This window comes from Elephantulus edwardii, unplaced genomic scaffold, assembly GCF_000299155.1.
Source record: "Elephantulus edwardii isolate Elephantulus edwardi_28Jun2011 unplaced genomic scaffold, EleEdw1.0 scaffold00101, whole genome shotgun sequence".
Taxonomy (NCBI): domain Eukaryota; kingdom Metazoa; phylum Chordata; class Mammalia; order Macroscelidea; family Macroscelididae; genus Elephantulus; species Elephantulus edwardii.
Genome location: NW_006399851.1, coordinates 8,404,766 through 8,427,636, shown reverse-complemented (window position 1 = coordinate 8,427,636; position 22,871 = coordinate 8,404,766). Strand labels below are relative to the sequence as shown.

General features: G+C 39.3%; 1 protein-coding gene across 3 annotated transcripts in view; it reads left to right on the top strand.

The window, feature by feature from the left end:
- TBC1D7 (TBC1 domain family, member 7) overlaps nt 1–20,060 on the top strand; it is a 38,256-nt gene extending 18,196 nt beyond the window's left edge. For 2 of the 3 annotated variants that reach the window (XM_006891611.1, XM_006891610.1), the window contains 4 exons: nt 1,636–1,770; nt 14,187–14,332; nt 17,124–17,253; nt 19,973–20,059. In XM_006891611.1, coding sequence (XP_006891673.1) covers nt 1,636–1,770; nt 14,187–14,332; nt 17,124–17,253; nt 19,973–20,059 — 498 coding nt within the window. Of the gene's footprint in view, nt 1–1,635; nt 1,771–14,186; nt 14,333–17,123; nt 17,254–19,972 lie in introns of all 3 variants that reach the window. The other variant, XM_006891612.1, reaches the window with a different exon arrangement.
- Nucleotides 20,061–22,871: the final 2,811 nt, after the last annotated feature.

The window sequence follows — 22,871 nt, the reverse complement described above, 5'->3', positions numbered from 1 at the left end:
TGCAGCATAGTATTCCATTTTGCGAATATACCACAGCTTCTCTAGCCATTCGTTTGTTGATTGGCACTTAGGTTGTTTCCAACTCCTTGCTATTGTGAACAAAGCTGCAATAAACATGGGTGTGCGTATATCTGCTTGGATGTCAGCTATGGTCCTTTCCTGTCTTTGTAATGACCTTTTTAAGACTCTTTGTTTATTGAGAGTTTCACCATATTGTCTTAACATGACCTTTGTTCTATCCATTTATTAGTTTTATGGCATAATGGAATAAGAGAAACATAAAAAATGCTTTGTGTATTCTTGTGACAACTCAAACTTCTAACCATAGGTAATTAGATGTTACTACCATGACTGAGTCTAAACAGTGCTCTACCCTACCAGGGCTTGAATTGTGAAGTCCAATGTGACATCTTTTCTTTCCTTGAGGATTAAAAGGCTACTTTTAAAAAAACCTTTAATTTCCTTTGGCCTAGGCATTGAGAGAGGTGTCACATAAATTTATGTAACAGGAGAGGGTGTGTGTGTGTGTGTGTGTGTGTGTGTGTGTGTAATGACCTTTGCTTTCTTTTTGGATGACATCTTTGATGTCATCCCACTACTGGTCTGGTTTTAGGTCATAGTGTTGAGAGCATCAACATATTCTTGAACTCATCTCTGAATTCAAGTGGGTTGTATTACCCAAGGTTATATTTTGATTCTCAGGAGCTTATTTTCATTTTTTTCAGCTTCATTTTGAATTGCCTGTCAACAGGTAAATGATCTGTTCCACACTTAGCCCCTGGCCTTGTCCTGACTGACGGTAATGAGCTTCTTCATTCTCCTTACACAGATGCACTTGACCTGATTCTTTTGTATTCCTTCTGGTGAGGTTCATGTCTGTGGTCATTGTTTATGGTTTTAAAAATATTTACTTGCAATGAATAAATTGCTGATTGTACAGTCTGTCGTGTCATCTTTGACCTCATTTTTAGCACTAAAGCGCTATTTTCCAACTACCAATCTTTTGCTTTTCTCTTTTGAATTCCAGTAACCAGTTATTAATGAATGCATTTTAGCTGCACTTTGTATCCATTTCAAACTGCAGAAGTTGATAGGAATCTTCAGTTTCTTCATCTTTGGCTTTAGTGCTTGGTTACCTGGAGGCTGCCTGGAGACCTTCCTCAAGGAAAGGGATGCTTTGCCACCAGCTACCACCGTGCAAATCTGTCCTATTAATGCACAAATTATTATGTGCAAGATATCAGATTGTAAAGTTGTGAGTAGATATATGTGTAGACTACTGTCTTGACAAATTTCTTTGGTCACATTATTTTAAAGGAAATTCTCATCTAACCCTGTGAGTATTTTTTGGACATGCTAATAGTGCCTTGCTTGACATTGTCACTGTGATGGCCCTGATGTCATATGTTGAAAAATCCTTGAGTTTTCAGCCCTTCCGAAGCAATACTCATGAAAATAGGCTTTTAGAATTCTTCCTTCTTAATCTTTAATGTAATCTTCCCTATATTGATAGATGATGTGCCTTTTGATCCCACAGCCTCTTCAACATTTAGGTGGCAGTTTCATTTTAAATAAAGAAATGTTTGTTTCTCTCTTCTATTGCCTCTCTCTGAATAGTTATTCTTCATCTTTCAGGAGCCAGAAGATAAAGTTTTTATTGCCATCGCTAAAGCCATGGAAGAGATGGTGGAAGATAACGTCGACTGTTACTGGATTGTCCGATGCTTTATGAACCAGTTACAGAAGTACCGGGACTTTCTACCCCAGCTGGTGAGGGACAGTGTTGGGGCTGTTGATGGATGGGGTGATCATGAGTTCTGAGAGTCTTCAGGGGCTACCTCTGCCTTCAGGTACTGCTGCAGCTACCTGTGGGCCCTCTATAGAAAAGCAGAGGAAGGAGAATCAAAATTAGGAGGACGCAAAATTAAAAAAAAAGAAAAAAAGAAAATGAAATGTGTGGCAAGAGGTCAACAGACTTTTTTTCAAAGGGCCAAATATGAAATATTTTCAGCTTTGCAAGCAAGATGGTCTCTGTTCCAAGTAATTAATTCAAAGCAGCATAGACAATATGGAAAATGGGTATGTCTCTGACATTGATTACAGTCTCCCACATTGTAACCGCATTCTTCTCACTTCCTCCTGTGGTTCCCAATTCCATTTGTTCTCCTCTCATTTTTTGTCCAGTGTTTTGAGCTCTGTCTCTGGGCCAGTGCTGCCCTTTTGAGCTTATGTGGACAATTGTTCTAAGGAGTTCATTTCACCCTCGTGGTTGTTGATCATCTTATAGACCTGTCTGTTGTTTGGCTGAAAGTTGAGTCACTAGTGATTTCCGTTCCAGGCTTGTAGAAATTAATTTTAGAATCAACAAGATACTTAATGTCCCTTAAAACCTCAATTTCCTCACTTTCAGAAAGAGTTTAATTTACCTGGAGAAACGGAAGAAGGAGAGTAAAAAATAGGAGAATAAAAAGTGTGGCAAACTGCCTTCATAAACAGCCGCCTGATTTCCCATGAGACCAGAAGAACTGGTTAGTGTTTTGATGTCATTATGCTGAACATTTTTGGTAAAGATTCTCTGGAAGAATCCTAATATAACTTATCTAACGAAAAGGGAACTACAGAACAAAATTTTAAATTTGTATGGAATCCAGATTTTTTTTTTGTCTCCTAGAGTTGTTACCCAGAGAACATCTTTAAACCTTAAGCCAGAATCACCTCTTGAAGCCTCCTTAAAATGAAAGTGGTGGTGGTCTGTCCCATTAAGTCCGAACTGACTCATAGCTGACCCTCCAACAGGTTTTCAGTGGCAGTAAATCACTTGAGAGGAGATTCCCCATCTTTCTCCCTTGAAGCCGCTGGTGGAATTAAACTTTGTGCCTTTAGGATGGCAGCACAATTTCTTACCAGTAGGCCACCAGAGCTCCCAAACCAAACAGTAGTTTCTCTTAACTAGTAAAGAGTGTCAGCTTGAGTGTTAGTGCTCATTTTAAAAAAAAAAAATCCTTTTATATGGCTCAAATTGACAACAGCAACTCAAAATATTAGACAGAAATTTTGGGGGCCAAAGAGCTTATGGAGAATAACTAAGGAAAGAGTGAGAAACGACTAAGGAAAGAGTGAAAATGGTCTTACAACTTGAAGACTGTCATCAACCACTAAATTGTACATGTAGAAATTAACAAATGATGTATGCTCGGCTGTGTCTCAGCAGCCTTGGTGATGTACCGTGTAACTGAAAGACTAGCAGTTCGATGCACCAGCAGCTCCATGGCAGTAGATGAGCGGTCTCTTCCTTCCTTAAAGAGTTGTAGCTTTGAAAACTAGATAAGTGGTCGCTGAGTCAGAACAGAACCACTCAATGGCACTGTGAGTTTTGGGTCTTAACAGTAACAAAATTTAATTTTATTAAAAATAAAAGGATTTATTTTAGTAGGTATAGTATAATTCCAAACATTTTTTAATTATTGTTTTCAGTAAAAATTTACAGAGACTTTGGATTTCCATTCATTCATTGTTTCACTTTTCTCCCCTCCTAACCCTCCCCCCTAGTACACTACCCTCTTGTAAAAGTAAAACAAAAATTCTTCCATTGTTTTACACACCCTCTCCAGGTCCACTCCACAATGTAGCCTTTGCTCTAGATACCTGTCATTCCAAAAATACCTAATCACATATCCCTTTTAAACTGTTTTCTCCATCATCTGTTTCAATGCAGTATACATTATTGAACCCATCTTTCTCAGCCTCCTCCAACCCCGATGTGAGTCCTGTTTTACAACAGTGGCACCATGAAGTATTTGGCCTTTTGTGACTGAGATACCTCACTCAGCATAATGTCCTCCAGGGTCACCCATTTTGAATACTATTGTGTGAGTTCCTTGTTTTTCAGTGCAGTGTAGTATTCCATTGTGTGAATATACCACCACTTCTTTATCCATTCATTTGTTGATGGGCACTTAGGTTGTTTCCAACGCCTTGCTATTGTGAGCAAAGCCGCAATAAACATGGGTGTGCATATATCTGCTTGAATGTCAGTTATGGTCTCTTTGGGGTATATTCCCAGTAGTGGAATTGCTGGGTCAAATTGTATCCTCTATTTGCAACTATTTGAAAAGGCGCCATACCACCTTCCACTGTGGTTGCACCATTTTATACTCCCCCCAACAGTGAATAAGGGTTCCAGTTTCTCCACAACCTCGCCAGCATTTGTTACTTGCTGTTCTGTTAAATTTTGCTATTCTGACTGGGGTGAGATGATATCTCATAGTTGTTTTAATTTGCATCTCTCTTAGAGCTAGGGATTTTGAACATTTCTTCATGTGCTTGTTAGCCATCTGAATGTCTTCTTTGGTGAAGTGTCTGTTCATATCCTGTGCCCATTTTTCTATTGGATTATTTACCTTTCTCTTTTGTGGTGCTCAAGTATTTATAAATTCTGGATATAAGTCTCTTATCTGATATGTCATTACCAAATACTTTTTCCCAGTCTGTGGCTTCCTATTTTACTCTGTTGGAGAAATTTTTGGATGTTCATAGGGATTTGAGTCTTAGAAGATTCCATTCATCTATTTTATCTTCTCCTGGTGGTAGATTTTTCAGGATACTTGGAAGACTGTTTATGTTGTGGCAAACATGTTTTAAATAGTGCTAGTAGTCATGGAAATTTTGTGTTTGTTTTTTTAAAACTTCTAAATCAGCTGCTGTTTAATAAAAAACAAAGTTTAGACAGACACTCTCCATAGATCATTTTTTGTAAGTTTGTTTTTTTTTAAAGTACCAGAGGGATATCTATCTGTGTTAACATTGACTATGCAAAGGCATTTGTCTGTGTGAATCACAACAAATTGTGGTTAACCTTGAGGAGAATGGGAATCCCAGAACACTTGATTGTGCTTATGTGAAACCCATACTTGGACCAGAAAACAGTAAAAATCAGGAAGGGAGTATATCAGAGATGTGTTCTGTCTTCACACCTTTTCAATCTATATGCAGAACAGGTCATTCAGGAGGCTGGTCTTTATAAGGAGAATGTGGCATCAGGATTAGAGGAAGATTCATCAACAACCTATGTTATGTAGATGATATAATCTTGTTTGCTGAAACTGAGGCTGACTTGAAGCATTTGTTGCAGAACATTAAGGATTATAGTCTTCAATATGAATTAAAGCTCAATATCTTCTCACCACTGGGCCGACTGGCAGCACCATAATGAATGGATTAGAAATTGAGGTTGTTAACAATTGCAGGATGTTTGGCTTCACAATCAAAACTTTTGGCACTAGCAGTCAGAAAATCAAAAGACAAGTTGCATTATATAAATCTGCTGTCAGGGACTTTTCCAGAGTACTGAAAAGCAAAGAGGTCCGTTTAGAGACTTAAGGTGCATCTGATCTAGGCCATGGTCTTCACAATTACTTGCTATGCATCCAAGAGCTAGGCAGTGACTAAGGATGACAGAAGTTTTCTTTGAGTTGTGATAGAGAAGCGTTTTGACCATAACATGAATCACCAAGAAAACAAATAAATCTATCTTGGAGAGGGTGAAACCAAATTTCTCCTTGGAGGCTAGGATTTTGAAGCACGTTTCAAATACTTTGGACATGTGGCCAGGAGGGACCAATCCTTGGAGAAGGACATCATGCTAGGAAGGGTTGTAGCACAGGAGAGGAAGACCCTGGATGAGATGGAATGATACAGTGGCTGGGGCAGTGGGGATTGGTGTGTTGCAATTAGTGAGACTGACTCAGGACAGGGCAGGGCAGAGCTGCTGTACATAGGGTTGCTATAAGTTGCAGGCTCATAACAACAATGTTGGTTTGCTTACAGAATTCGTATACATTATGTTTCACACTCTTCTTCATTCACATTGTGTTTCATACAACCATTCTCATTCATTATGTTTTATAAAATTAATCACCATTGGACTATGCCCACCATTACCTTGTCTTTTCATGTCCCTGTTGGATCTCTCCCATTTCCTTTATCTCATCCCTCCACCCACCAAATCATGCAGCCCTGTGATTTCATCCCTATCCATCCTCATTCCTCTTTCCCCACTCTTCCCCCATTGGATCCATACACATATTTTACTAGTTATCCTTCTGTTTTTACAGTGATGGTCTTATGCAATATTTGTCCTTATGAGATTGAGTTAATTCACTCAGCTTTATGCTCTCTAGTCTCTCCTAAGTTATATAGTGTTTTTTTAAATCATTGCTCTTGAGTGCTGCATAGTATTCCATTATGTAAATGTACCACAATTTCTCACTCCATTTGGTTGTGGTTGGACATTTGGGCTGTTTCCATATTCTTGAGATGGAGAGTAATGCTGCTGTGAACACTGGTGTACAAATCTCTGTGTCTCAGTTTTAATTTCCTTGGGATGTATTCCTCCTGGTGGAATAGCTTGGTCATATGAAGTTTCTATGTTCAGATTTTTGAGGATACACCAAACTGCCTTCCAATGTTGTTGCACCATTTTACAATCCCACCAACAGTATATGAGAGTTCCCACCTCTCCACATTCTCCATGGAGGTTTTTTTAAAGAAAGTTCATAAGAATATATGAGGTCTTACTCCCTCATATATTGGGAATGGGGAACCCATTTTCATCTTGCTAAGAATGCCTGTGTCTCCTTCCTGCCCTTGACAACTTTCTGCCAGCATCTTTGCTAACAAACCAGGCCTGGGAAACTCTTGGAACTCTAATGAAGTGCTCTTTGATTAAATTAACTTTTTAAAAAAAAATATATTTGTGAAATATTTCATTTCTTTTGATAAAAAGTCATTTGAACATTTATTTTCTTAGAGGAGTGTTTAGTCTTTCTTCAAATTTTTATTTTGTGAAACCCTCATCCTGTCTTTCTTGAAGTATGTATAACCTTGCCAAATTCATTAGCATCATTTTTCCTTTTAGGGAAATGTGCATTCATGAGCAGTGGCCGGTACATTACATCAAAGGGAGAGAAGAATAACACTTACATGAGGATATGTTTATGATCTTGTTGTATTCTGATTCATAATTACATCAGCAATTTCTCTGCTTCTTACAGACTTTTAGAAAGCCTCTATTTGATAAAGCCTCTCATTACCAGGGAGAATTGATGCCAGCTTGTGTAGCATGGCAGGAAGTCTTCCCTTACTAATCTCTCATGTCAGAGCAGATTGTCCTTAAAGCATCTCAACCTTAATTATATTTGGTCATTAAAGTTAATGAGCTTGTTTTAAAAATTGCTGTTGCTATTGCTACAGTTTTTAAAAAGCTGTCTGAGATGTTTTCCCTGCCCCCAAAATAAACACTGAAAGCAACTCTTTTTTAGTGTAAAGTCCTTCTAGTGCAACTGAATCTCTTACCAGATTTGGCCTTATGTCAACAACACAGACTTGATTTTCTTCATAAAGAAAGAATATAGGGTCATGGGAATAATGGAAAGAGCCTAAATGTTTAATGTGTTTAATGCTATAATGCAGTTATGATTATAATAATCATATACAATTTGCTGCATGTTTAGAATGTCCAACATGTAAAGATTGACTCCTTCCATAAGAGAAAAATACTAAAAAAAAAAAAAGAGAAAAATATTCATATGTTTGTATTCACCTTCTTTCTTAAATTAAGTAATAGCAAACAATTTCACATTTTTACAGAAAATACACATTTTCTGCTATCTGGTGTTTCCTCTGATAAATGCTGGAGATCATGCCCTGGTAGAATGGAAAAACTTTACGTCTTTTAGTGGCTGCTTGCTACTCCACTGTTTATATAGACCTTAGTTCCTTCAGGATCTGTTATTGGCTATTTGCTTGTTTCCAGAATTTTTCTATTTTACACAGCACTGCAGTTGAATAGTCTTCTGCACACATCTTTTTGTGTATCTGCAATGTATTTTGGGGCTAGATACCCTAGGACTGGATTGTTTAGATAAAGGATAAATGTATGTATTCTTTTGCTAGATATTGCCAGCTTCCCCTTCTTTGTGATCATACTATTTTGCCTTTTCACATAGAAGAATGATTCCCCACAGCCTTGCCTACATGATATGTTGTAAGTGTAGTATTTTGCCAGCCTGACAGATAAGAAATGATAACTCAGTATAATTTTAAGTTAGCCATCTTTTCACGTGGTTAAGAGCCTTGTTTATCTTCCCTACCCCCAATACTGTTCTTGGCCCTTTTTCCACTTTTTTTTTTTAGAAGCGCTTAATGTCAGAGATTTTTAAGGTTGTTTATTAACCTGATGGAAACAGGAGTGGCATCTACTTCCTAAACAGCATGCCTCTGGAAAATCGGTGAATTTTTATAAATTTGTGGAAGGGCTTCATGCCTTTTGTTCATAGGGTTGCTATGAGTAGTACTTGATTCTCTGGCAATCAACAACAACATTGACCTGATAAAAATAGCCAAATATATTGAAGACAAAAAGCAAGATACTATATTGTGTAGTCAGTATGAGTCCAGTTGACAAAACATAGAGGTTGTAGGAAAGCAAATGAAATGCATACATCTTAAGTATCAAAAGGGAGCTCTGTTGGCCCAATCCATAGGGTGTTGCAATGTAAGACCAAAGGCTATGCCTTTCAGAGTTTTTAATCCATCAGTAGTTCTGTCGTTCAAAGCTGTGTAGTCTCAAGTGAGATTTACAGCCTCAGATACCCAGTGGAAGGTCAGTTCTAACAATGAGTTTGACTTAAATAGTACCAGTAATTATCTTTGAATTGACATTGTTGTTATGTGTTATTGAGTTGAAAACAGACTCATAATTAACCCTCCAGTGAGTATCCAGAAGCTGTAAATCACATAGGAGATGATTGCCTTTCTTTCTCCCTCAGAGCCACTGGTCGACTAGAACTGCCTGCCTTTGGGTTAGCAGCAGAACTCCTTACAACTTGGCTATTGGAGCTCCCTACTAGCTTTGGGTAATGAGGAGTATAAGAGATTTTTGTATCCTTCTTTATTAGTTTGCAAGATTTCTCATTCTGTAAATGTTCTAGATGAGAAAAACAGTTTAGAAAAATGAGACACTGACTAAAAAGCTTGTGGTGGTGGTGTTAGGTGCCGTTCAGTTGTAAATGACTCATAGTGACCCTGTGAATGAAAGACCTGAACAAATGCTTATGTAACTTTCATTGTTTTCTCCAAGTTCATAGATTTTTCTGGGGGCAGGCTATTTTGGAAGTGGATGTCACTCCTGCTTCCAAGCTTATTTTACCTGGGGAACTCCACCAAACACTGTCTACCATAGGTAATCATTATTGCATATGACACATCAATGTCACAATATTCATCATCACAGCAACCATGAGTTACCTCTGTACAGCAAATGGACAGACCAGTGCTATACCACTTAGAAGAATGTTTGACCAAAAATTATTAAAGCCAGGCCTGAGGGCCACAGATTAAAATCTCCCACCTTTGGCTTGGTAGCATCACTTTCTATCCACTAGGCCAACAGAGCTCTCTCGTTGTTGTTGTTAGGTGCTGTCGAGTCGTAGATGACTTATAGCGATCCTATGAACAAAAGACCTTAACACTTGTATGTTGAATAATTACCAAGATAAAGATTAATGCATTTCAGAATATCCTATTAGTTCACAGTATTTAACAACTTTGAGCTCTGATTCATTCACCAGTTATTAAGTGAATACTGGGTGCTATAATTACCTCCTTATTCTCTTTTCATCTAAATTGAAAGCTCTTGGAAGACAGCAGCTTTCACCATATGCTCCCTAAGTGTAGCACAGTGTGTAGAGACCGTGAATATTGTAAGGGCTGTGGGTGACTTGTTTTGACAGAAGTCCAGATACTGAAGCACCTAGGTGTAGGTTTCCCAAATGCAGGATTTTCAGTGCTTAAACCAAGACAGTCTAGGCACATGTTCAATTGGTCACCCTAATTTATAAGACATTGTGACTCAAGCTATAGTGGGACGTTGCATGGGATGCTGGGGGCATCCAGGAAGGAATCTAATCCAGACTTTGGAAGCTATGGACAGTTTCCTAAGAGATGTGGTCTTTGAGCTGACATCTGAAGGTTGAACAAGTGTTAGACAGGCAAAGAAGGACCGACTAATTTTACCTATTTCATAACATTTGCATATGCTGGTTGTACTCTTCTGTGAGTGAGCACCACCTTTAGGGTTCATGCATAGCCTGTGGACAAACCTTACGTGCAGCATCCTGTGCAAAGGAGGATATGGCCAGGACCCCGCAGCTGTCCTCATCGCTCTCAAGCCTTTAGATTTTCCTGCTGTGTACTATTTCATGAGAGGCTATCAAAAAATCGTTCCCTTATCCTATACTTGGACCAGGAGGCAGTCATTAGAACAGAGCAGGGAGACACTGACTGGTTAAAAATTTGGAAAGGAGTGTGTCAGGGATGCATCTTAAATCCATACCATTTCATTCTATCAGAGGAACAGATCGTTTGGGAGTCTGGACTTTATGAGGAGGAATGTGGCATCAGAATTGGAGGAAAACTCATTAACAACCTGTGTTATACAGATGATACAACCTTGCTTGCCAAAACTGAGGAGGACCTGAAGCCCTTACTGAAGGTTAAGGACTACAGTCTCTAATATGTATTGCATGTCAACATCAAGAAAACAAAGATTCTCCCCACGGGGCCAAATGACAGCACCATGGTAGTGAAGAGATTGAGTTTGTTAACAATTTAAGCTTGCTCAGTTCCACAATCAACGCTCTTGGCACCAGCAGTCAGGAAATCAAAAGACAAATTACATCAGGTAAGTGTGCTGTCAGGAACCTCTCCAGAGTGCTGAAGAGTAGTGATGTCAGTCTAGAGACTAAGGTGCACCTGATTCAGACCATGGTCTTCTCAGTTACTTGCTGTGCATTAGAGAGCTGGACAGTGCTTTAAGCATCAATGCCTTTGAGTTGTGGTACTGGATAAAAGTATTGAATATACTATAGACTGCCAAGAGAACAAAGGGGTTATGTCCTGGAGAGGGTGAGATGAGCCTGCTCCTTGAAGGCTAGGATTTTGAAGTTCCATCTCACATACTTTGGGCATGTTGCTAGGTGGTACCAGTCCTTGAAGAAGAACATCATGCGCGGAATGGTGAATGGACAATATAAGAGAGGAAGACCATGGATGAGATGGATTGATTTAGTAACTGAGGTTTTGAGGCCAGGTGTATTGGGGATGGTGAGATAGTCTCAGAATAGGACACGGCTCAGAGCTGTTGTGCATAGAGTTTCCATGGGTGCCTCAACAGTACCATATCAACAACGTGTTTCCAAAATACTTTTCATGAGGATTTGTGTTGGGTAGAACATTTGTCTTCTGGACATTTTTGTAGCACTAATTTATGTTAGTAGAATCTGTATCGGTGCTGCATTCAAGATTGGCCCCTTTCTGTTCCATCTTTTAGTGTCTCTTCCTTTCTCTCTCTCCTCTAATCATGCTCTATTTCTTTGGAAAATTTTCCCCCTTCTTCTCCCTTTCTCTTTCCTTAAGTGTGTTCTACTCTTGACAGCCAATAACATTCCTAGATTTTTGCTTTAGACCTAAAAAAAAGGAAAACAGAAGTACATAGTATGCAACGTTTGTCAGTGGAGTGTTTTTCACGTGTATGGTTATGTGATATTGACTGTATTAATCATGTTGTGGTAACAATCAGCCATTTCTACTGCCATCACCATTACAGAAATGGACTGCATAATAAGATATGACTCCCCTTTTTCCCTTTCCTGGTCTCTACATATCTGCCTATTCTAGATATCCTACATAGTTTATATATGCTGTTTATCTTTTTTGTGTGTTTCACTTGACATAATGTCTTCAGGTTTATTCATGTTGGAGCATACAGTCTTCATTTTTCTTTATGGCTGAGTAATATTCTATTGATTTAGATTAGTAGGAACTCTGGTTTAGAAACTCTAGTATCCCAGTGTTATGTTGTTTCACTGGCAATGTAAAGGTACTCAGTTCATATCCACTGATTGCTCCATCGGAGAAAGATGAAAAATCTCCTCTAGTACAATTAACTTCCTCTGAAAACCCACTAGAGGGTCAGCTATAGGTCGTTTCCAACCCAAAGGTACACAGCAAGAATAACAATATTCTTTGTGTGAATATACTACATTTTGTTTATCCATTCATCTGTTGCTGGGCACTTGAATTGTTTCCTCCTCTTGCAACTGTGAGTTGTTGTTATGTGCCATCAAGTCACCTGCAATTCATAGTGACCCTGTGTACAACAGCTCTGAAGCCTGCCCTGTCCTGAGCCAGTCTCACTAACGCCAACACACCTACTCCCATTACCCCAGTTACTGTATCAATCCATCAATCTATCTCATCTGGGGCTTTCCTCTCCTGTGCTGTTGCTCCACCCTTCCGATGTCCTTCACCAAAGACCAGTCCCTCCTGGTCACGTGCCCAAAGTATGTGAGATGGAGCTTCAACTTGGTTTCACCCTCTCCATGACAGACCTGTTTGTTTTCTTGGCATTCCATGGTATGTTCAAAACTCTTTTCCAGCACCAGAACTCAAAGGAATCAATTCTTCTTTAGTCGTTTTCAGTCATTTTTCCAACTCTCTGATGCATGCAAGTAATTGCAAAGATCATGGACTGGATCAGGCACACCCTAATCTCTAGACTGACATTGTTCCTGGAATATCAATTGGCATATTTCAACAAACAGATGCTGCCCTGGATGTACTCACCAGGTTGTGCTAGAAATCTGGATGACAACTACCTGGCCAACTGACTGGAAAAGATCCGTATTTATTCCGGTTCCAAAAAAATGTGACCTGACAGAGTGTGGAAATTATAGAACAATATCACTAATATCACATGCAAGCAAAATCCTGGTGAAGATTATCCAAAAACAATGGAACAGTGCATTGATGGAGAACTACTAGAAATACAAGCTGGGTTTAGAAAAGATTGTAACACTAGAGACATTATCACCAATGTAGGATGGACCTTGGCAGAAGGCAAAGAGTGCTAGAGGAATGTTTGTGTTTTATTGACTATTCAAAGGCATTTGACTGTGTGATTACAACAAATTAGGCTAACCTTGAGGAAAACGGGAATCCCAGAACACTTGATTTGTGCTCAATAGAAACCTACTCAAACCAGGAAGCAGTCATCAGAACAGAGCAGGGGAACACTGTATGGTTCAAAATCAGGAAAGGAGTGTATCCTGTCTCCATACCTTTTCAATCTATATGCAGAATAGATTATTCGGTAGGCTGGGTTTTATGAGGATGAATGTGATATCAGATTTGGAGGAAGACTCATTAACAACATATGTTATGCAGATGACACAACCTTGCTTGCCAAAACTGAGGACGACCTGAAGCACTTGTTGCAGAAGGTCAACGACTGTATTCTTCAATATGAATTGCATCTCAGCATCAAGAAAACAAAGATTCTCATCACTGGGCCAGTTGATAGCACCAAGATAAATGGAAAAGAGATTGAGGTTGTTAAGAATTTCAGCTTGCTGAGCTCCACAATCAACACTCTTAGCACCAGCAGTAAGGAAATAAAAAGACAAATTGCACTCAGAAAATTTACTGTCAGGAACCATGAGTAGAATTGCTACGAACTTCAGTGTACAAGTATCTGTTTGTATTTCTAGTTTTGATTTTTTAGGGTATTACCTCAAAGTGGTGGTCTTGGGTCTTATGTTAATTCTGTATGTATCCTTTGGATGAACCATTATACAGTGTTTCATAAAGATTACCATTTTACATTCCATTAGCAGTAAGGAGGTTCTAATTTCTCTACATCCTATGAGCTTTGCTTTGCAATTTTGCCTCCTCCAAAGTTTGTTGCCTGTTGTGTGTTGTTACTATTAGAATGACTTAACTGTTCCTTTTTGCTTGGAACTGTCCCAATTTTAACACTGAAAGACCTACATACTGGGAAACTCCTCACTTTAAAAAAAATTTTTTTTTATCATTTTTTTATGCATGTACTGTCAAATCGGATCTGACTAGTACAGGAGGAGATTGCCCCTCCATCTCAAGCAGAGCATCTGGTGGGAAACTCCTCACTTACAGAGGGTTGGAAACCTGCTCTGTCACATGCAACTTGAATGATTATGACATTTTGTTTTCTTGCCTTTAGTATGCAAATAATTTTCCTCATAGACTGTACTGTCAGCTGATGCTGTGTCACAGGAAATGGGTAATCTGTCTTCCTGTTTAATATTTAGCCAAAGGCTTTTGAACAATACTTGAATATGGAAGACAGCAGACTGCTGAATCATCTGAAGACTTGTTCTGCGGTGTCCAAACTTCCGTACGATCTCTGGTTCAAGAGGTGCTTTGCAGGATGCTTGCCTGAGTCCAGTCTACAGAGGCAAGTATTTCTTTCAGCAGCATTTTAAAAGCTTAGGTCGGTGGGGTTTTGTCTTGTCATCATTATGTAGAACATAAAATTACTTTAGAAAAGTACAGTTAACATCTCCAACTGTTAACAATACCTGGCTCTGTTTATTATTGAAAATACAAGTAGAAAGTTGAAGACCCTCAATGTGTTAGATGTTATACACTATTACATTTGTAATTACACTCCAGAATTTATGCAGACATGGGCTTTTCCTCCCCTAGAGATATGGTAGATATTAATCTAGAAAAAAATCTTATTATTTATCAGTTTTCACCTTATTATTGTTTGTTATTTTGTACCCTTGAGTCAGAACCAACTCATAGCTGACCCTCTAGCATGTTTTGAGAGGCAGTAAATCTCACAGGAAGAGATTGCCCATCTTTCTTTCTCCTATGTGCAGCTGATGTATTTGAACCACTTGCCTTTAGGTTGGCAGTGCAACTCCTTACCAGTAGGCTACCAGAGCTCTTGTATCATCATGGCATCATTCCACAGTTTGGGCCTCAGACTCTGCCTATTTAATCCATTACAGATATTTGTTGACAAGTACAAGTGGTTCCCAAAGCAGCTCACTGAGTCCTGCTCTAGCCCTTCATGAGATTATGATGTAGTTGAGAAGAAAGGCAGTAGGGCATTACAAGATAATATATAACTAACTATATATAATGACCTTTTGCTTTCTTCATAGATGATATCCTTGATATCATCCCACAACTCATCTCATCCTCAGTCATTGATGTTCAGTGCCTCAAACCCACTCTTAAGATGGAATTGATTCAAGATCGTATCTTGGTTCCTGTGGACTTATTTTCATTTCCTTGAGCCTCAATATGAACTTGCATATTGAGTAATTGATGATCTGACCCATAGTCCGCCCTGGCCTAGTTTTGATCTCAATGTCAAGAAAACAAAAGATTCTCACCACTGGACTGATAGGCAGTGTCATGATGGATGGAGAGGAGGCTGAAACTGTCAACAGCTTCAGCTTGCTTGGATCCACAGTTAACACCTTAGGAAATAAGGAGATGCATAATACTTGGAAAAATTGCAGTTAGAAATCTTTCCAGATTATTGAGGAATAATGATGTCAGTTTGAGGAGTAGGGTGCATCTAATTCGGTCATAGTCTTTCCAGTTACTTGCTGTGCATCTTAGAATTGGACAATAAGGATGACAGAAAAAGAATTGATGCCTTTGAGGTCTGTGGTTTTGGAGAAAAGCACTGAACATCCCATAGACAGCCAAGAGAACAAACAGTTATATTTTGGAGAGGGTGCAGCTGGAGTGCTCTTTGGAGGCAAGAATGATGAGGCTTTGTCTCACATACTTTGGGCTTGCTGCTAGGAGGGGGCTATTCCTTGGAGAAGGACATGATGCTGAAAAAGGTGGAGGGTCGGCAAAGGAGAGGAAGACCCCAACTGAGTGGACTGACACGGTGATTACTGCAGTGGGCTCTTGTGTGTTAGGAAGTGTGAGGATGGCGCAGGATAGAACAGGATTCGGCTCTTTTGTTCATAGCGTCACTATGAGTCATACACAACTTGAAAGCACCTAACAACAACTATATATAGACAGTATAAGGATCTGTGGTGGCATAATCTTTAGTGACTTCACTGCAAACTGAAAGACTTTGTGTCTCCAGCAGTTCAAATTCCCTAACAGTGAAAGATGAGCAGTCTCTTCCCTTTACAATTTACAACTCAGAATCTGTTGGAAGGTCTCTGTGAATTGGAACTGACTCAGTGTGTGTCAATGAATGAGTGAGTCAATGATAGGGATGATATAGTATCAGAAAATGTCAGAGTAATTGTTTTAGTGTGCTAACAGGTCAGTAGGAGTTCCTGGGTAGTTCATGTGGTTAACACACTTGCTTCTAACTGAACAGTCCACCCAGGTTAATAAAAATTAAGACATATTTGCATTGGGAAAGTCTGTTGTCAGAGACCTCTCCAGAGTACTTAAAAGCAATGATGTCAGCCTAGAGACTAAGGTGCACCTAATACAGGCCATGGTCTTTGCGATCACTTGCTATGCATCAGAGAACCAGACAGTGAATAGGGATGATAGAAGGAGAATTGATGCCTTTGAGCTGTGGTGTTGGAGAAGAGTATTGAATATGCCATGGACTGCTAAGAGAATGAACAGGTTCATCCTGGAGAGGGTTAAACCAGGCTGCTCTTTGGAGGCAAGGATTCTGAAACTTCGTCTGACATACTTTGGACATGATGCAAGGAGGGACCAGTCCTTGGAGAAGGCCGTCATGATTGGGAGGGTGAAGGGACAGCGCAGGAGAGGAAGACCCTAGATGAGATGGATTGATTCAGTGATTGTGATAATGGGGGTAGGTGTGTCAGAGACAGACTGGTACAGGATAGAGCAGAGTTTAGGGTGGTTGTACATAGGGTCACTATGAGTCACAGGTTACTCGATGGCAGTAAATAACAACGGTAAAATGTTAATGAAATAGAAACTTTGGTTTAAGACTTCTCTTCCTTCCTTTGCAGTGTTGGGTTTTAAAGCATTAGACAAGAAGTAGTTGGTAGGGTTGTAGCAGAAGAGTGTTTTTCAGTGTCTTTCCTTTTTCCTTCCAAATAATTAATGCATTGACCATGATTGTTTTAAAGTTGTTTCACAGTTGTTCTTCTCTGGAGGGTGTACTTTAAATAGAGTAATTTTATTTTAATATGTAATTTGAGATGCCTGTTAGATGACCACAAATTTCAAACTCATGTAATTTGATTGTATCTTCTCATTGTTTGCAGAGTTTGGGATAAAGTTGTGAGCGGATCCTGTAAGATCCTAGTCTTTATAGCAGTAGAAATTCTCTTAACCTTTAAAATAAAAGTAATGGCCCTGAACAGTGCCGAGAAGATCACCACATTCCTGGAAAATGTAAGTGTGCCCAATTTGATTTGATTTATAATCTAGACATGAAGTCATTTTAGCAAGGCAGATTTTCCTACTATATTAAATTATTTCAGGGAAATGATTTGGTATAGTTCTGGATTACAAGAAACATTTTTCTGTTTGCAAATTCTTTTCTTTAAAATTGGTCTCTTTGCCTGGCGATGTGATGGTCAAGGCAGTGAGGCTGTAGGCAAGCAGGGGAGGGGAAGCTTTCACTGGAGGGTTATTTTAATAGAAAAAGGATCATAGTATTTAAAGGGATTTTGAAAACTCTCATTTCTGTTACTATCACCAGCATAATCTATCATGAGATTGGTAGTGTGCATAAGTATTAACTTAGTGAAGATGGTGGTAGTGGTTAGGTACCATCAAGTCGAGTACAACTCATGGTAATCCTATAAACAACAGATCTGAACCCTATCCTATCCCACACGATTCACATCATCTCTGACATACCTGAACCCATTGCTGCAGTCACTGTGCCAGTCCATCTCATCGAGGGTTGTCCTTTCTTTCACTGACCCTCCCAAGTATGGTGTCCCTTTCCAAGGTACAGCCCCTCCTAACAACATGCCCAGAGTATGTGAGATGAAACTTTGCTCTTCTTGACTCCAAGGAGCACTCAGGCTGCACTTTCTCCAAGACCTGTTCTTTTGACTGTCAATGGGTAGTCAGTACCCTTGTCCAACACCACAGCTCAAAGGCATCAGTTCTTCTGTCATCCTTATTCATTGTCCAGCTCTCAGATGCCTAGCAGGTGATTGAAAAGACCATGGCTTGAATCAGGCACACTTTTAAAAAAAATATTTTTCAATTTTTTATTTATTTTAGTTTTTTGTTTTTGTGGTGTGTTTTTTTTTTGTGTTTGTTTGTTTGTTTTAGTACCATAGTCCAAACTAACTGACACCTGACCCTCCAGCAGGTTTTCAGAGGCAGTTAATAGTACAGGAGGAGATTGCTCATCCTCCTACAGGACAGCTGGTGGCCTCAGAGTACATGTCTTTGGGATTGCAACACAGCTTCTTCCCACCAGGGCTGGATCAGGCACACTTTTGCCTTTAAACTGACATCATTGCTCTTCAGGATTTTGGCTTTCCTGACAGCACATGTACCAATACAACATGTCTCCTGATCTGGCTGCTGGTACAAAGGGTGTTCATTGTAGAGCGGAGCAAGATGGAATTGTTGACAACTAAAAGTCTTTTCTCCATCTATCATGATTTGACCCAGTGGTGAGGAATTTTGTCATCTTGATGTTGAGCTATAATCCATGTTGAAGGCTGTAGTCCTTGATCTTCTGCAGCAAGCACTTCAGATCCTTCTTGGTTAGAGCAAGCAAAAGTGTGAAGGTTGAGAAAGGTCTAAATGAATGAGCTTTTCCCTCTATGGAGGAGCTATGGTGACATAATCTGTTGGGAGTTGCACTGCCAACCCAGAAGCTATGCTGCTCTTCTTATTTGAATCCATCAGCTGCTCATAAGGAGAAAGATAAGCAGTCTCCTCCCATGAGATTTACCGGCTTCAAAACCCAGTGGAGGGTAAGCTATGAGCCAATTCCAATTTGACAGCAGTGAGTTGGAGTTTCCTTGAATCTATTATAGAATGCTCTTTACCAGGTGAGAAGTGAAGTGGCATGCCTAAATGCATTTCCAGCAGCTGAAACAGCTGAAGCTGGTGGTTTCTGGTTTTGTTTTTTTCAGTCGGTCAATATTAACATTTGAAAAGTCCCTTGCAGATAGTCCTAAATGAATGTGTGCTTAGTAAGTTCATCATCATCGTTATAGTGATTAGTGGCTGATGGTACCAAGACCTATGCTCAGTTTTTCATAGATTAGCTCATGTAATCATTTAGACAACATTATGGAAAGGCCAGCATTATCCCCATTTTAGAGGTAGTGTATACCATGGACTGCCAAAAAATACAACAAATCTCTGTTGGAAGAAGTGCAGCCAGGGTAACCCTTAGAGGCAAGAGTATGAGGCTTCATCTCACGTACTTTGCACAGATGTCAGGACAGACCAGTGCCTGGAGAGGAGTATTGTACTTGGAAAAGGAGAGTGTCAGTGAAGGAGAGGAAGACCCTCAGTGAGATAGATTGATGAGGTGGCTGCTGTAAGGATGGTGTAGGGTTGGCAGGGTTTTCTTCTGGTGTATATGGCATCACTATGACGCATCAGCACCTAACAGCAACAGCTATGCAAGCTGCTCATGGTCACACAGTTAGTAGATAGTGCTGGTTTCGAACTCTGATGATTTGATACCAGAGCTGTGTCATGTTCTCAACTGGCATGTGAAGTAGAATTCCTGATAGCCTTTTTTCCTGCTTAAGTAATTTCCTTGTCAGTCTGTCTATCATTGAACAAAATATATGTGTAACACAATAGTTGACACTTAAACAGTCTTCACATGTGCAATGTGTGACATGAATTATGTCCGTCATGTTGTTCTGTTGTCAGAGACTGCTCCTTCCCTCTTACCCCTGACCATCACTAATGGTCACTACGCACATTTGCTTATTCTAGAGATCTTTCAGTATTTTTCCTGTGACTAATGTTTTCTTAGCATTTAGCAGCTTTTTATGCTGCTACTTTTTTTAACAACAGGGAAAACTCCAGTAGAAACCAGATTTATGTCACAGAAAATAAGAAAGATACTGGAGTTGTTCACACTGAAATTTCATGATGAACATTTTGTTGTCCACAGATTCCCCAGGACAGTTCAGATGCGATTGTGAGCAAGGCCATCGACCTGTGGCACAAGCACTGTGGGACCCCTGTGCATTCAGCCTGAAGATGCCTGGTGCTCGGTACAGTCCACCATGCCTGCATTGAGCATCTTTTTTTGGGGGGAATGAGTGAAAATGATGTTTTTGCTCTGATGCTCTAAATGTAATTTTTTCCTCCCAGTAAAATTATTTAATTAAGATGCCTGCTGTGTCTGTCTTGCTAAACAGCATCTTTTGGGTACACAGTATTCCAGTTTAAATCTGAATAGCATTTTTAAAACGTGGTTGGATGATAACTGCACTCTGGGTTAAAGCCCTTCAGTCAGGGTGAGTGGGCATGTTAGGAAGCAGGGCATAACTAAGCCTGCTTGCCTCTCCCTAATTAGCACCAAGCCAGCTAGTCTAATGCCTATTACTGGAATAAAGAACATCTTCCCTTTGTTAACACCTCAGATTTGGCTTTTCTTGATTCAGTACTTGTTTAATTCTAAGCTGTCTTTTGAGGCTTCATTTTGCTAAATAGACTTTAAATTTAAATAAGTTCTTACTTTCCCCCTCCCCCCTTTGTGAAAAATAAAATTCTTGTTGAAATGAAAGTTACTGAACAAATTCTCCCTGAATTTCTCTTCTGGGTCTTCTAGATGACTTGTTAAATGTTGACGTGAGGACTTCAGGGAATAGGGGTGGGAGAGAGACTGCCCGTTAAATAGCTAGTGGCCTGAGGCCATAGTGTGTCACATAACGGTAACTCTTTAGAGGACCGGCACAGACTCTAAGGTTCAAGTCAGAGAAATGGGACCCTTGATCTAAGACTGCCATGTTGAGGAAGGAACACCGAAATACCACAGTTCAGCTGTCAGGACTGCAAGAATCTGAACTGCTTTTCCATCACCTCTCCCTCCCAATGAGAAGGGAGACAAATGATAGAATTGCACAGTCTGTGAGGATTCAGTTCCTCTCTAATGTGAAAAATATATGCTGACAAAAGAGTTCATTGAATGCCAAGTGGTTCATATTTCTGTATAGTAGCATACCAGTAACTATTATGATTTTAAAAAGTAAGAAAACCCTCCTAGAGTAAAATTGCTGCCTGTAGTTAATCTACTTCTCATTTACTACTTTTCTCATTTAGTGACATTTCATGTTTATGGACATACTACAAAAAATTAACTCTGACTGTTTTGCACATTGATGATGTACATCTAGTCATAACAAATGATGAGTGTGAGACTCGATTTACACTGGCTGTGATGTTGAAGGTACATTTTACTGGGAGATGTGTTTGATGGTTATGTTATTTAATGATGTAATTTTGCAATAACATCATGTTGCACTTTGATAATTGTGTCAGGATGCCATCATTCTCCATTTTATTTTATTTTTTAATCAGTTTTATTTTATACTTGTTTATATTTTGGAAGCAGGAGTGGCACCCACTTCCTAAACAACATGCCTCTGGAAACTCTATGAACTTTGATATATATCAAGTTAGAGAAAAGCTTCAGGCCTTTTGTTCATAGAATCGCTATGAGTCATGCTCAATTTGATGGCAACAAAAACAACAACAACAATAACTGGTTTACATACAAAATTATTAAAGTTCATATACATTGTTTTTCACACCAGACTTTTATATTGATTTGCTTACAGAGTTCATATACATTGTGTTCTATTCAATCATTCCCATTCACTATATTTCATAAAATTAGGCAACACTGAACTATGCTCGTAGTTCACTGAACATCATTCCCCATCTTTTGATTTGGTGTGGTAGTCCCCCATTTTCATCTGACAACCTGGTCTTTGGAACTGAACCCCATTGTTAAGTGAGGAGTGAGTGTACTCTTAAAAAATGACACCATCAACCCTTTGTTCAGTGATTACCCATCTGGGAATGGAAAAGAAAACACAGGACACATCCAAAGAGGAATACCTTTCCTGGTCATCCACTATTAACTGATTGTGGAGGATGTGTGGAATTCAGAGATGTGTCATGAAACAATAGGAATTGTGCTTCTAGTTAAGAAATCAGCTGATTTGCTCATTTCAGTAAGGAAGGCTTATAAAATCCAGGAAGTTCTTTTTTTATGTTGTAAATCTTTTTATTTTCTCTTTCTTGTCATTTTAACAAAAGTTACAGAAAAGTTGGATTTTTCATTCACTCGTTGTATAATTTCTTCCCTCCTCCCCCAACCAACCCCCCCAACCCACTTTGCTATGCATCTGTTGTTCTGGACTATTGTCATACTAATAATGCCAAATCATCATACTAATAATGCCAAATCATATATTCCTTTTAAACAGTTCTTCATCTGTTCCAGTGCAGTGTTCTTTTCTTAGTTTCCCCCAACCCTCATGTCAGTCCCGTTTTATAACAGTAGCATTACGCAGTTTTTGTCCTATTGTGACTGAGATTTCACTCAGCATAGTATCCTCCAGGGTCAACTATGTTGTGTATTATTTTATGAGTTCCTTGTTTTTCATTGCTGTGCAGTATTTGGTTGTGTGAATATACCATAGTTTTTCTATCCATCCATTTGTTGATGGGCACTTTGTTTCCATCTCTTTGCTATCGAGACTAATGCAGCAATAAATATAGGTGTGCTATTTGGGTAACAGCTCTGGTTTCTTTAGTGTATATGTCTTGCAGTGGAATTGCTGGGTCAACTGGTATGCTATTTTCAATTTTTTGAGAAAGCAGCATGCTGCCTTCCATAGTGGTTGCACTATTTTACACTCCCACCAACAGTGAATAAGGGTTCCAGTTTCTCCACAACCTCACCAGCACTTGTTGTTTGCTACTCTATTAAACTTTGCCATTGTTACTGGGGTGAGATGATATCTCATAATTGTTTTTATTTGCCTCACTTAGAGCTA